Source organism: Oryctolagus cuniculus, chromosome 11, assembly GCF_964237555.1.
Source record: "Oryctolagus cuniculus chromosome 11, mOryCun1.1, whole genome shotgun sequence".
NCBI lineage: Eukaryota > Metazoa > Chordata > Mammalia > Lagomorpha > Leporidae > Oryctolagus > Oryctolagus cuniculus.
The window spans coordinates 123,338,510-123,353,584 of NC_091442.1; the positions used below are offsets into that span (position 1 = coordinate 123,338,510).

The window sequence follows — 15,075 nt, forward strand, 5'->3', positions numbered from 1 at the left end:
CCCAAAAGCCTGCAGCAATTAGGGCTGGGCCAAGCCAGAGCCAGGAGCCTAGAGTTTAAGCCTCATCTCCCAGATGGGTGGCAGGGATCCAACTACTTGAGCCGTCACCTGCTGCCTTCCAGGGTACACTTTAGCAGGAAGCTGGACTCAGGAGCAGAGCCGGGACTTGAACCCATACACTCCCGTATGGTGTGCAGCGGTCCCAAGTGGCATCCCAAGTGCTGGGCCGGATGTCTGCCCCAGGTGAAGCTTCCGTAAGACAGCAAGCACGACAAGAGTGGAAGTACACAGAGTCGCTCAGCTGTGAGGAGCACGTGTGTGTTCACACTAAGATGGACACTGGACATCAAGTTTTATTCCCATTTATTGTTCTAGGCACCATGGAATCTTTCAGTCTGTAAATTCGTGGATATTAGTGCAGGGAAACTTTGTGTATTATTTCTTTTTAAAAAATTGTTTATTTATTTATTTGAAAGGCAGAGTTACAGAGAGAGAGGGAGAGACAGAAAAAGATCTCTCTTTTTTTTTTAAAGATTTATTTATTTATTTGAAAGTCAGAGTTACACAGAAAGAGGAGAGGCAGAGAGAGAGAGAGAGAGGTCCTCTATCCGCTGGTTCACTCCTCAATTGGCCTCAACGGCCGGAACTGAGCTGATCCAAAGCCAGGAGCCAGGAGCTTCTCCCGTGCAGGGGCAGGGGCCACTTGGGCCATCTTCTACTGCTTTCCCAGGTCATTGCAGAGAACTGGGTTGGAAGTGGAGCAGCCAGGTCTTAAACTGGTGCCCATATGGGATGCCGGTGCTTCAGGCCAGGATGTTGACCCGCTGCACCACAGCACTGGCCACCAGAAAAGGATCTTTCATCTGCTGGTTCATTCCCCAAATGGCCACAATGGCCAGGACTAGGATAGGCTGAAGCCAGAGCTTCATCTGAGTCTCCCACGTGGGTGGCAGGAGCCATCCTCCACTGCTTTTCTAGGCACATTAGCAGGGACCTGGACCAGAAGTGGAACATCTGCGACTTGAACTGGTACCAATATGGAATGCTGTTGTCACAGTGACAGCATCTTTTTGGTCTACATTTGAGAGCTTTCTTTAACTTTTTAAAGTGTATATTATTCAGTTCTACTTATTTGAAAGGCAGAGTAACACACACACATGCACAGAGAGAGGGAGATAGAGAGAGAAAGAGAGAGAGAGGTCTTTCATCCACTGATTTACTCCTGAAATGCCTGTACCAGTTAGGACTGGTCAAGCTAAAGCCAGGAGCCCTGCCGGCCCCTGCCTTGGTATGCGGGCCCCTGGAGTGGTGTGGCTCGAATCCTGACTCCTGGTCGGTGCCTGGGCTGTGGTGTCTGAGGGTCAGCTCTCCCTGGCACCAGCTCAGTCCTGACCAGCTGCTTTCTTCTTCAGGCCTGCTTCAACATAGGTTCTGCTTCTCTTTCTCCCTCCTCCTTGTCTTTTCAGTCTTTGCAGTACCTGAGTAGGAGTTTGAGAGGGCCTCTCAGCAGTCCTGTGTGCCCTCTGTCCTCCGTGTGTGCTGGGATTCCTGTTCCTGTGTGTGCTGTACAGAGCGCTGGAACACCGTTGTTAATCAGTACCTACTGATTTTTTTTTTTTTTTTTTTTTTACAGGCAGAATGGACAGTGAGAGAGAGAGACAGAGAGAAAGGTCTTCCTTTACCATTGGTTCACCCTCCAATGGCCGCTGCAGCGCACCGCGCTGATCCGAAGGCAGGAGCCAGGTACTTCTCCTGGTCTCCCATGTGGGTGCAGGGCCCAAGCACTTGGGCCATCCTCCACTGCACTCCCGGGCCATGGCAGAGAGCTGGCCTGGAAGAGGGGCAACCGGGACAGAATCCGGTGCCCCAACCGGGACTAGAACCTGGTGTGCCGGGGCCGCTAGGCAGAGGATTAGCCTGTTGAGCCGCGGCGCCGGCCAGTACCTACTGATTTTAACAAAGGAGAAAATCTTAGTCCCTGCTCTGAGATATCCCCCTGGAAAGTGGCTTCTGACACGTTTGTCCGTGTAGACAAGCTCCTTCCCGGTGCTCTTCAGACACAGAGAGCAGTCTGTTCTTTTCTCTGTTTCTTCACTCTGATTTTCCTCATGACTCCTGGGGTTTGACTTCTCCCCTCCCCGCTGTTAAGCTCTTGTCTTGTTAGAGATCTGGGAGACACAGAGCCTCACTAGGACCTTTGCTGCTGCTCCTCTGGCTCTCTCTGGCCCTTCTACCCCGCGTGACTATATTTTGTCCAGTTTGCTGAGCACTTGTCTGGTCGTCACGATTGTCCCATGTGCTGGACACTTCACGCTTCACAGACAAGAACACTGAAAGCCAGAGAGTGTGGCTGGTGAGGAGGCAAGCCGGAACCTGACCTAATCCCTGTCCTGGCTCGTGGTCCCCTCCTCCCACTCACCTGGCCTGCAGTGCTTGTGTGCAATGGCCACCACTCATCTGGGGCCCAGCCAGGCCGTCCCTCTGCTGCTGGGCCAGTCTGCGCAGTCCAGCAGGCCCCTCCATTCCTCAGGGCACTCAACGGTGCTCTCTCTTTGAGCTAATGAGAAACACCCACCTCACCCAGTGGCCAGGTGAGATCCCTCTGTTTCTTCCACTTCCACACCTGGTAGTTGCTACACTCAGTAGCAGAGATGGATGGGACAGATTCTTATCTTTGCACAAGAAAAAATGCAGGGCCAGGCACTGTGGCACAGCAGGTTAAAGCCCTGGCCTGCAATGCCCTCATCCCATATGGGTGCCAGTTCGAGTCCCACCTGCTCCACTTCTGATCCAACTCCTTGCTAATGTGTCTGGGAAAGCAGTAGAAGATGGCCCAAGTCCTTGGGCCCCTGCACCTGCATGGGAAACCTAGAAGAAGCTCCTGGCTCCTGGCTTCTGATCAGCTCAGCTCTTACCATTGCGGCCATGTGGGAGTGAACCTGCAGATGGAAGACCTCTCACTCTCTCCCCCTGTCTGTAACTCTGCATGTCAAATAAATAAATGAAATCTTTTTTAAAAAGGCAGACATGAGAGAGAGAACGCATGCGAGTGAGCAGTGGTAAGCAAGGTACAAGGTTTAGTGGCGTAGGGCATCCGTCAGAACGGATGGGCACCTTTCCAGACAGAATCTGAGAGTGCCCACTCGTTCAGACAGGGAAAGCAAGGTTACATGGTTTGGTGGAGAGAACACACCTGGCAGGCCAGGCGGGCAGCTCAGGAGAGAGCCGAGAGCTGAGCACACAGTCTGCATTCAGACTGGGGCTTATAAGAGAATGGGGGTCCAGTTTTCCCTTCCCTGTCCTCCAGGACAAAGGGTTTGCTGCTGAGTGTGAACTAGGTCAAATTCCTCACAAGGTTTCACTGCTCAGTGCTATCAGATCCACCTGGATGGGGCGGGGCACTTCCCCTAGGGCGCCTGCCTTGGAGCAGAGATGTGAAGGCTTTATTGCCCAGTGTTGTCAGGCCAGGGGACTCCTTTGGTGCTGAGGAGAGAGGATTCTCCCAGCGAGCTATCCTGGGGGAAGGGCTGAGACCACTTATAAAGTTATTGGGGTCTGGGGGCCAGAGCTGTGTAGTGGGTAAAACTGCTAGCATCCCATATGGGTGCTGGTTCAAGTCCCAGCTGCTCTACTTTTTTTTTTTTTTTTTTTTTTTTTTAAGATTTATTTATTTATTTGAAAGAGTTACACACAGAGAAGGAGAGACAGAGAGGTCTTCCATCTGCTGGTTCACTGTCCGGTTGGCCACAAAGGCTGGAGCTGAGCTGATCTGAAGCCAGGAGTCAGGAGCTTCTTTTAGGTCTCCCATGTGGGCACAGGGGCCCAAAAACTTGGGCCATTTTCTACTGCTTTCCCAGGCCACATCAGAGAGCTGGATCAGAAGGTAGAGCAGCCAGAATTTGAACCGGTGCCCATATTGGGTGCCGGTGCTGCAGGCGGCTGCTTTACCCTCTATGCCACAGTGCTGGCCACTGCTCCACTTCTGATCCAGCTTTCTGCTCTGGCCTGGGAAAGCAGTAGAAGATAACTCAAGTGCTTGGGCCCCCCACACCCACTTGGGAGACCTAGAAGAAGCTCCTGGCTCCTGGCTTCGGATCAGCGCAGCTCCACCCATTGCTGCTATCTAGGGAGTGAACCAGTAGATTGAAGACACTTCTCTCTCTCTCTCTCTCTCTCTCTCTCTCTCTGCCTCTCTGTAACTCTGCCTTTCAAATAAATATAAAAAAAAAAAATTTCCAGCACCGCGGCTCACTAGGCTAATCCTCCGCCAGCGACACCAGCACCCCGGATTCTAGTCCCGGTCAGGGCACCGGATTCTGTCCCGGTTGCTTCTCTTCCAGTCTAGCTCTCTGCTGTGGCCCCGGAGTGCAGTGGAGGATGGCCCAAGTGCTTGGGCCCTGCACCCGCGTGGGAGACCAGGAGGAAGCACCTGGCTCCTGGCTTCGGATCTGCGCAACGCGCCGGCCGTAGCAGCCATTTGGGGGGTGAACCAACGGAAGGAAGACCTTTCTCTCTGTCTCTCTTTCACTGTCTAACTCTGTCAAAAAAAAAAAAAAAATAGTCATTGGGGTCTGGCCAGGCTGCTTCCAAGGTGAGCTTCTGCAGACGCTTTGTTTTCCTTCTGTCCCATTCATGCACACAGGCTAATGTCTGACTTCCTGCCCCACACACTCAGCTAATTGTTTGCCTTTAGTGTCTCCCAAACCCAGGCCCTCCTCTAGCTAACCCACAGTGACCACCTGGGCTCAGGCCTAGCTCTGGAGCCTCCTCTGTGCTTGGCACTGTGACCAGAGAGAAGTCGTGGGGTTCTTGTCTTTGCTCAAGAAGGAATTCAGGCGTGAGACAGAGAGTAAAGCAGCAGGGTTTTGCTGGGGACAGGGCATCTGTCAGAACGGAAGGGACAGAGGGAGCGTCCAGTCCCTCCGACTGGGAAAGCGAGGGCACGTGGTTAAATGGAGAGCCTACACCTGGCAGCCCAGGCGGGCGGCTCAGCCGAGAGCAGAGCTGAGCATGTGGTCTTTGCTTAGACTGCTGGTTTTTAAGCAAGTCCCTTTTTCGCCTCCCGCCTCTCCTCCAGGACAAAGGGTTTGCTGTGTAATAAGAAAAATTCCTTCCCAGCTTTACCACCAGTGTTATCAGACAGGTGGAGTCATGCCTGCCCTGGAGGGAGGATGTAGAGTTGTACTGTTCAGTGCTACCAGGCCAGGTAGCTGTTTGGTGCTGAGGAGAGAGCTTTTCCATGGGGGAAGGGTATCAGGGTCTGGGCAGGACTTGGAGGTGTAGATGCTGGGCTGCTTCCAAAGTGGACGTCTGCAGATGCTGGCTCCCTCCGGCCTTCTCACACACACATAGGCTAATTTCTAACTTCCTGCCTAACAGCACCAGCCACATGTTGGCAAGAGAAAGAGGGTACAGTGGCTGCTATGAGCAGAACATGTCCACCTGCCAGGAGCCAGTGTGCTTTATGCACATGGCCCCGGCATCCTCACTGAAGGCGTCTGGGCGGGCATGTGCCGTCACCTCCGTGGTGAGGTGAGCGATGTAAGGAAGAGGCTCAGGTAACTTGCTGGCCTTGGGGACTGGCCTGTTCTGGGGCAGGCAGTCCCACAGGATACTCCCACTGGGCTTGTGCTGGTTGGGCCCTCTGTACCTGTCCTAGCAATCCCAGACGCACCCAGCTGAGCAAGGGATCATCAGGCCTTGCTCCCTGTTACTGTCAAGGGCTGTATCCAGGGCTTGTGGTCATGGTGTGTGTCCTGGGCCCTTGGTCAGATATGCATGTCCAGGACTTCTGTCAGGTGTGCCTGTCCCGTCTGTCATCTTCTCCATGTCTGCCTGGCATTCTAAAGGAGGCATCATGGCGTCCTGAAGGGGTGAATGGGCTCCAGGTGATTTTGTATCCCATGAAAAGTACATTATCCAGGCCAGCGCCGCGGCTCACTAGGCTAATCCTCCGCCTGTGGCGCCAGCACACTGGGTTCTAGTCCCGGTCGGGGTGCCAGATTCTGTCCTGGTTGCCCCTCTTCCAGGCCAGCTCTCTGCTGTGGCCTGGAAGTGCAGTGGAGGATGGCCCGAGTGCTTGGGCCCTGCACCCCATGGGAGACCAGGAAAAGCACCTGGCTCCTGCCTTCGGATCAGCGCGGTGCGCCGGCTGCAGCGCACCGGCCGCAGCAGCCATTAGAGGGTGAACCAATGGCAAAGAAAGACCTTTCTCTCTGTCTCTCTCTCTCACTGTCCACTCTGCCTGTCAAAAAAAAAAAAAAAAAAAAAAAAAAGAAAAGTACATTATCCACAAAAGAGGGTATTATTAGTAATAAATGACTCCCATCATGCCTAGAACTGGCACTGCATCGTAAGCTGCTGTCTAGGAACAAACTGGGTCTGTGTTTGCTGCTCTGAGGTGAGGGCATGGAGAGGACAGGACAGCCCCTTCCAGTGCAGAGGGGTCGGGGCCTCGGCCTCACTGAACAGCACGTGCATATCAGACGGGGTGACGGTTCTGATGGGCGAGTGTGGCGGCGGGAGGGAGGAGAAGCTAGAAGCTGAAGAGTGGAAGTGAGGTGGTAAGTGTCAGATGGGGAATGAGGAAACTAAAGGTCTGTTTAAAAAAATCTGAGCTTCTAGTAGCCAAAACCACCAGTGAGTCGCAGAATAACTGTTTTCGTTCTGCTCAGGGCTGTTCACGGCTCGGTTCTTCTCACAGGGGCTGCTGCTTAGAAAATTATTGAGGGAGCTCTGTGAGGGTTACAGAGGTGTGAGCCCACAAAGCTCCGAGAAGAATCCGCTCCTTAAGTAACTGCTAGGACTTTGCCCTCGCAGGTTCCCCAACACAGCCTGTGAGCTCCTGACTTGCGACGTGCCGCAGATTAGTGACAGACTAGGTGAGGATGAGAGTCTGCTGCGCCTTCTGTGTAACTTCCTGGACCGGGAGCCCCCTCTCAACCCTCTGCTCGCCAGTTTTTTCAGCAAGACCATCGGCAATCTCATCGTAAGAAAAACGGAACAGGTGAGTGATGTGTGCAGCGTGTGACTGTCGTCAGTCTGGGGGGAGCACTGTGCACTGCTCTTGGGATCCGGCCCGAGCAGGTGGATTGCTGAGATGTGGGCTGGAGTTTGGGTAAGAGAGCAGCTTCTGGTGGCCAGCTGTGGAAAAGGCAGCACTTCTCACTCTCCCAGGAGCTGTTCCAGGCCCCGTCTGGGCTGGCTTGTCCTGGGATATAGCAGGACATGTGGACGTTAGACACCCACCTCCTCAGGTCTGCTCTCTGTCCTATGTGTTTGGCATGTCTGTGTTGAGAGCACTTACTGTTTGAAAGCAATAGAAGATAACTTCTGCATTAGGCTTCTTCAGAAGGAGCTATAGCGTGATCTTTCTGGAGCCTGTCCTTGCTCCTGCCTATGGTGGCCTAACACTGCAGCCCCTCTACACTGTGCACTCAGGAGATGCAGAGGTGGCCTGGGCCTGCCACCGGCAGCCCATCCCCACTGGATTATTTCAAAATAATCCTGGCATCCCTTATCACAGCGCTGGTTTAAGTCCTGGCTGTTCTGCTTGTGTGGGATCCAGCTCCCTGCTAGTGAGCCTGGGAAAGCAGTGGAAGATGGCCCGAGTGATTAGACACCTGCCCACGTGGGACGCCTCTCATGGAGTTCCAGGCTCCTGGCTTCAGCTTGGCCTGCCCTGGTGGTTGTGGGCATTTGGGGAGTGAACCAGTAGATGAAAGCATTCTCTCTGTTTCTGTTCTGTCTGTCTCTCTCTATAACTGCCTTTCAAACAAATGAATAAATCTTTTAAATTTTTCAGTATATATATCTCTAAAATATAAGGATTTTTTTCTAATTAGAATTAGCTAATTAGCTAGTTTCCATGCTACCCAGTGAGGGGCCGTACGGCATCACTCTTGATCCCGTGTGAGTTACAGTCCTTGATGTCTGCAAAGGAAGGAGGAGGATGTCTTCAGATTCCTCACCGCAGGACCCACCTGGGTGGCTGCAGCCTTGACTTCCAAGTGGAACGGGACATCTGCAAAAGGAAGAGTGATGACATCAACACTGTCCTCACCAGAGGGAGGCCTCTGTTGGCTGCTCATGCCAGTGTTGCATCCTCCAGGAGCACTGGTTTGCTGCTACCACTGGAGCCACTCTCGTTGCTGGCCGCTTCACACCGGGGACCTTCACTAACCAGACCCAGGCAGCCTTCCAGCATCCACGTCTTCCGGTGGCCACTGACCCAGGGCTGACCATCAGCTTCTCACAGAGGCATCTTACGTACACTTGTCTACCATGGTTCTCTAACACAGGCTGTCCTCTACACTCTGTGGGCATTGCCATCCCTTGCAACAGGGACCCCACTCAGTGGGTTTGATGTGGTTGATGCTGGCCTGGGAAGGCTGCTTCCACAGAGATCTTGGAGATTGGAGAAGTACGGCAGGCCGCTGCTGAGACAGGCTGTGACCCGGGAGGGATTTCAGGGTGAATGGACAGCCCCCGCTCCTGAGGTCACGGCTGCTCAACCTTGGGGTGCAGAGTGGTCTGAAGACATGCAGGTGCCTCCGTACCATTCAGCAGTGCCCTCTGAAGACTGCCCTGAGCTCCCACTGCCCAGGCTCTGAGTGGTGGAACAGCCACCAGGTGCTTGCAAGCTGCTCTTCACAGTCCCTGAAGCAAAATGGAAATGAGCTGATGGAAAATAAATATGTGAAGATAATTGGAGTTATACCCCAAACATAACTGTGTAATACTGTGAAGTATCCACTCAGGGAACAAACCAGTGTTTTGTGTCTGTGTCTTCAGCTCTGAGGCCATGCAAGCCCTGAGGTCATTGTTGGACTCCACTGGCCTGCTGGGAGTGTCTGCTGGGACGTCGTCTTTTATCCGATCATAAGTCTGAGGTGTACAGGGCACCTCAGAGGACTGCCTCACCTCATACCCTTTTCTTTCTTCTTTTTAAGAAGAAAGTGCCTGAACTTAAAAAAAAAAAAAAGTTTGTTTATGTTCATCTACTTGGAAGGCAAAGAGACAGAGACAGAGAGAGGGAGGGAGAGAAGGAGGGAGGGAGGGAAACAGAGAGAGGGAGAGAGAGGTGGCAGGGGCCCAAGCGCTTGGGCCATCTGCCGCCGCCTTGCCAGGTGCATTTTCAGGACGCTGGATTGGAATCAGAGTCGCCAGTACTGTAACTGGCACTCTGATACATAAGGCCAGTGTCCCAAGCAGCAGCTTAACCTGCTGTGCCACAGATGCCTACCCCTCAGATCATAAAATGAAGAGTGACAACAAGGGATGGGGTGGTGACAGCCAGAGCAGTGGTGCTGCACTCCGGTGGCCGCCTGGCTGGAGGTGGTAGAAGTCAGAGACCTCATGTGTCTGGTCCTTGCAGCCCAGGACCTGGATGCATATGTCTCGTAGTTTACTGTAGCCTGACCATACTACTGTGCCATTTTCAGATATTTTCTTGTGTTGTTTTTTTTTCTTTAAAGACTTGCTTTTTTACTGAAGGCCAGAGACACAGAGAATGACAGAGAGACAGATCTTCCACCTGCTGGTTCACTCCCAAAATGGCCGCAACAGCCGGGGCTGGACCAGGCTGAAGCCAGGAGCCAGGAGCTTCTCCCAGATCTCCCACGTGGGTTCAGGGGGCCCAAGCACTTGGGCCATCTTCTACTATTTTCCCAGTCACATTAGCAGGGAACTGAATCAGAAGTGGAGCAGTGGAATCTCGAACCAGCACCCATAGGGGTTGCTGGTATTGTGGGCAGTGGCTTAACCTGCTGCACCACAACACCAGCCCCCCAAGTATTTCCTTTTTTTTTTTTAAAGATTGTATTTGTTTGAGAGGTAGAGTTACAGACAGTGAGCAGTGAGAGGTGAGACAGAGAGAGAGGTCCTCCATCTGCTGGCTCACTCCCCAAATGGCCACAACTCTACTGCTTTCCCAGGCCACAGCAGAGAGCCGGACCGGAAGAGGAGCAGCTGGGACCAGAACCAGTGCCCATATGGGATGCTGGCGCCGCAGGTGGAGGACTAACCAAGTGAACCATGGCGCTGGCCCACAGTACATGTTTCTAAAGGATAAGGACTCTGTTACAAGTATAACCACAATATTGTTATCACACCATCAAATGTATATGTAATGTTTGAATTGCTTTGATTTCATTAAATGTTTTTCATAGTTGTTCTGTTTGAATTCAGACCTTTGTGCTGTTCACACCCTGTGCTGTCAGCTAGCAAGAGGCTCAGCAGACTTTTCTGTAAAGGGCTTAATGGTAAAGACTAGGCTTTGTGGGCCACAGATAATCCCTGCCTCATACTCTTCATCTGTGTGTGTGTGTTTTCCAACCCTTTAAAAAATGTGAAAGAATATTCTTCAGACACAGGCAGTACAGCAGTGTGGGCTGTAGGTGGGGCTGGGCTTAGGTTTTTTTCCTTTAAAAGAATGCATGATCGGGGCCAGTGCTGTGGTGTAGCAGGTAAAGCTGCCAGCTGCCGTGCCGGCATCCCATATGGGTGTCAGATCGAGTCCTGGCTGCTCCACTTCTGATCTAGCTCCATTGTGGCCATCTGGGGAGTGAACCAGTAGATGGAAGATCTCTCTGCCTCTGCCTCTCTGTAGCTTGGCCTTTCAAATAAATCAATCTTTTAAAAAGGAAAGGAGGCCGGCGCCACGACTCACTAGGCTAATCCTCCGCCTTGCGGCGCCGGCACACCGGGTTCTAGTCCCGGTCGGGGCGCCAGATTCTGTCCCAATTACCCCTCTTCCAGGCCAGCTCTCTGCTGTGGCCAGGGAGTGCAGTGGAGGATGGCCCAAGTGCTTGGGCCCTGCACCCCATGGGAGACCAGGATAAGTATCTGGCTCCTGCCTTCGGATCAGCGTGGTGCGCCGGCCGCAGCACGCCGGTTGTGATGGCCATTGGAGGGTGAACCAACGGCAAATGGTAGACCTTTCTCTCTGTCTCTCTCTCACTGTCCACTCTGCCTGTCAAAGAAAGAAAGAAAGAAAGAAAGAAAGAAAAGGAGAGGAGAGGAGAGGAGAGGAGAGGAGAGGAGAGGAGAGGAGAGGAGAGGAGAGGAGAGGAGAGGAGAGGAGAGGAGAGGAGAGGAGAGGAGAGGAGAGGAGAGGAGAGGAGAGGAGAGGAGAGGAGAGGAGAGGAGAGGAGAGGAGAGGAGAGGAGAGGAGAGGAGAGGAGAGGAGAGGAGAGGAGAGGAGAGGAGAGGAGAGGAGAGGAGAGGAGAGGAGAGGAGAGGAGAGGAGAGGAGAGGAGAGGAGAGGAGAGGAGAGGAGAGGAGAGGAGAGGAGAGGAGAGGAGAGGAGAGGAGAGGAGAGGAGAGGAGAGGAGAGGAGAGGAGAGGAGAGAAAGGAAATGTACTGGAGCAGGACCACTGCAGCCAGCCCAGCCCCTCCTGCTTCAGCACCTGTGTGTAGCAGTCTTGTATGGATCTCACTAGATTTGTTCTTAGGTATTTGATACATTTGTGTTATTTTTTAAAACATTATTTATGTATTTGAAAGGCAGAGAGAAGAGTGAGAGACAGATATCTTTTATGTGCTGGTTTACTCTCCAAATAGCCACAGCAGCCAAGGCTAGGCCAGGTTCAAGCTAGGAGCCAGGAGTTCAATCTGGGTCTCCTACCTGGGTTGCAGAGGCCCAAGTACTTGGACCATCATCTGCTGCCTTCCTAGGCACATTGCACGAAGCCGGATCAGAAAGAGGAGCTGGGGGGCTAGCACTGTGGGACAGTGGGTTAAAGCCCCAGCCTGCAGCGCTGGCATTCCATATGGGTGCCAGTTTGAGTCCTTGCTGTTCCACTTCTGATCCACCTCCCTGCTAATGTTCCTGGGAAAGCAGTGGAGGATGACCCAAATCCTTGGGCCCCTGCACCCATGTGGGAGACCCAGAAGAAGCTTCTGGCTCCTGGCTTCTGGTGGGCTCAGCTCCGGCTGTTGCAGCCTTTTGGGGAGTGAACCAGTGGATTGAAGACCTCTCTCTCTCTGTCTGTCTCTGCCTCTCTCTATGGCTCTTTCAAATAAATAAAATCAAGAAAGAAAGAGAGAGAGAAAGAAAGAGATAAGACAAGACAGGAAAGGAAATGAGAGGGGAGGGGAAAGGAGGGGAGGGTAGCTGGGACTTGAACTCCCAATGCCAGCATTGTAGGTAGAAGTTTAACCCACTGGGTCACACCCCTCGCCTCAGTGTTATTCTAGGTGGCATATTTTACATTGAATTTTTAATTGCGATAATTGTTAGATTCACGTGCTGTTGTGAAATAATATGAAGCAAACCTTGTATACTCTGACCAGTTGCCTCTCATGGTGACCTTACCTTTATAAAACACTAGTGGAGTATCAGCCGCGATGCTGACACTGGTACGATGTCAGGTTCTGGTCTCTCCAGTTCGCACTCAGTTTGTGTCTATGTGTGTGTGACGTTCTCTGCAGCTTATCACTGTGAGTGTTGTGAATCCTCTGTCACAGATTCTGAACCCACAGGGGTCCTCTGTGTTCTTTCCTGACCACACCCACCTTCCCCACCCCTTTCCACTCCTTCCCCATCCCATCCCCTTGGCAGCCACTAATCTGTTCTCCATTTCAAACTTATTTAAATTCTAAATTATGTACCCTTGGAGGTTACTCTTCTCGCTCAGCATAGTTTCCTGTAGGTTTGTCCAGGTTGTACCAGCAGTTCATTCCTGTTTATTGCGCGGTATTCCTTGGCATGTATGTACTATACTTCATTTAGTCAGTCACAGGTTTGGGGCCGATATTGTAGTGAAGTGGGTAAAGCGTCTGTGATGCCAGCATACTATACTGGTGCCGATTCGTGTCCCAGCTGCTCTACTTCCACTCCAATTCCATGCTAATGGTCTAGTAAGAGCAGCAGAAGAAGGCCCAAGTATTTGGGCCCCTGCCACCCATGTGGGAGGCCCAGATGAAACTCCTGGCTCGGCCTGGCCCAGCATTGGCTGTTGCGGCTATTTGGGGAATGAACTGATGGATGGAAGATATCTCTCTCTCCCCCTCCACTTTCTCTCTGTAATTCTTTCAAAATAAATATATAAATAAATAATTTTTTCAAGATTTATTTCATTTATTTGAAAGGCTGAGTTACAGAGACAGAGAGAAGGAGAGACAGAGACAGGTCTTTCATCTGCTGGTTCACTTCCCAAATGGCTGCAACTGTTGGGGGAGGGCCAAGCTGGATCCAGGAGCTGCTTCTGGGTTTCCCATGTATGTGCAGGGGCCTGAGGACTCGGGCCATCCTTTGCTGCTGTCCCAGGTGCATTAGCAGGGAGCTGGATTGGAAGTGGAGCAGCCAGGACTTGAACAAGCTTAACCTGCTAGGCCAGAGCGCCCCCCCCCCCCCAGTCATTTTCAAAGCCCTCCTCCCTCCCTCCCTCTTCTCCCTGCTCTTTTCCTTCTGCTTTCTCCTTCCCTGTTCTCCCCCAACTCATCTTCCCGTCTTCTTCTGCCGTAGTCCGTTTTCTGTTGCTATAACTGAGTGCCCTAAACTGGAGGATTTACAAAGAAAAGTACTTTATTTCTTATAGTTGTAGAGGCTGGTAAGTCAGAAGTCCAGGGCAGCTTCTGGTGAGGGCCTCGCTCCTGCGAGGATGCTGCCAAGTCCTGAGGTAGCACAGGGCGTCCAGTCCTGGGACAGCAAATGTGCTAGCTCAGTCCCTTCTGTGCCTTATAAAACCACTGTGCAGGGCCCGTGCTGTGGCACAGTGGTTAACGCCCCGGCCTGCAGCACCAGCATCCCATATGGACACCAGTTCGAGTCCCAGCTGCTCCACTTCCGATCCAGCTCTCTGCTATGGCCTGCAAAAGCAGTAGAAGATGGCCCAAGTCTTTGTGTCCCTGAACCCGTGTGGGAGACCTGGAAGAAGCTCCTGGCTCCTGGCTTTGAATCCGCTCAGCTCTGGCCATTGCAGTCATTTAGGGAGTGAACCAGCGGATGGAAGACCTCTCTCTCTCTGGCTCTACCTCTGTAACTTTGTCTTTCAAATAAATAAAATAAATCTTTAAAACACAAAAAACCACCAATGCAGCCATGGATCCCCACCCTCGTGATTTCATCCAATCCTAATCACTTCTCGAAGGCCCCGCCTCCTAATCTGTTAGCCTGTGACCTCGCAGATTAAGTTTCTAGCACGTGCAGACTTCCGCATCAGCTCGCACAAGGAAGCGTGGCTGCCTCTCCGCACGGGGTGGGTCATTGTTCCCAGCAGAGCTCTGGGCCTGCCCTAGCCTCGTGGCCTGGGTGGAGCGGTCACTTTGTCCAGAGCTGAATTGCAGACGTATGGCGGCCGGGGACCCAGCCCAGGCTTCTCTGCCTCTGTCTCCACTCTGACCAAAGTCCATTTCTGGAGCAGGTCACCATGTCTGTGGTGGGCACCCCGACCCCACGGCTTCACAGTGAGCTGTGCACACCCTCGCAGCACTGTCGCCAGCCCCTTGTAAAATGCCTCTTTCTTCTCTCCTCTTCCACCACTGAGGTTCTTGTCAGTGGCTGGTTGTCTTGTGTGCTCTCTGCACCAGGAGTCGAGCTCCAGGTCTCAGGCTGAAACAGTAACCCTCCTCTCCCAGCTCGGCTGTGTCAGCCTTGCTCATTTCTCTTGGTATTGAATAGTGTCTTCACTGCTGAGTGGAACGCATGGAGTTGCTGCCCGTGCTGTCTGCTCAGGTGCTGTCCCCTGGGAAGTGGCATCTCATCAGCCCATGCGCCTCACCTCCAGCACTGCTGCTCTCCTGTCCAGGCAGAGGCCTTGCTTATGGTTCATTCGGATTCTTTCCGCTGGTCCTGCTTAGTCTTGAACGTTCACCTTTCTCATGACAGTTCTTGGGGGAAGTGTCTCACGGTTTTCTCAGCCCCTGCTTGTTTATCAGCTGTGTTTAATTCCAGGTGATTGCGTTCCTGAAGAAGAAGGACAAGTTCATCAGCCTGGTGCTGAAGCACATTGGCACCTCAGCCCTCATGGATCTGCTCTTGCGCCTGGTCAGCTGTGTGGAGCCAGCCGGGCTCCGGCAGGAAGTCCTGAACGTGAGTCCCTGGAAGGGAAGGGCTGTGTGTTTCTAGCATG

The 15,075-nt window shown here is 52.6% G+C and overlaps 1 protein-coding gene across 31 annotated transcripts in view; it reads left to right on the top strand.

Annotated features, from left to right (window-relative positions):
• Positions 1 to 15,075, top strand: part of PPP6R2 (protein phosphatase 6 regulatory subunit 2) — a 101,969-nt gene that overhangs the window by 60,491 nt on the left and 26,403 nt on the right. For all 31 annotated transcript variants that reach the window (XR_011380341.1, XR_011380342.1, XM_070053107.1 and 28 more), the window contains 2 exons: positions 6,820 to 7,006; positions 14,898 to 15,035. Coding sequence is in view for 29 of the 31 variants with exons in the window: in XM_070053107.1 (XP_069909208.1) it covers positions 6,820 to 7,006; positions 14,898 to 15,035 (325 nt within the window). In the remaining 2 variants the exon portion in view is untranslated. The remainder of the gene's footprint in view (positions 1 to 6,819; positions 7,007 to 14,897; positions 15,036 to 15,075) is intronic.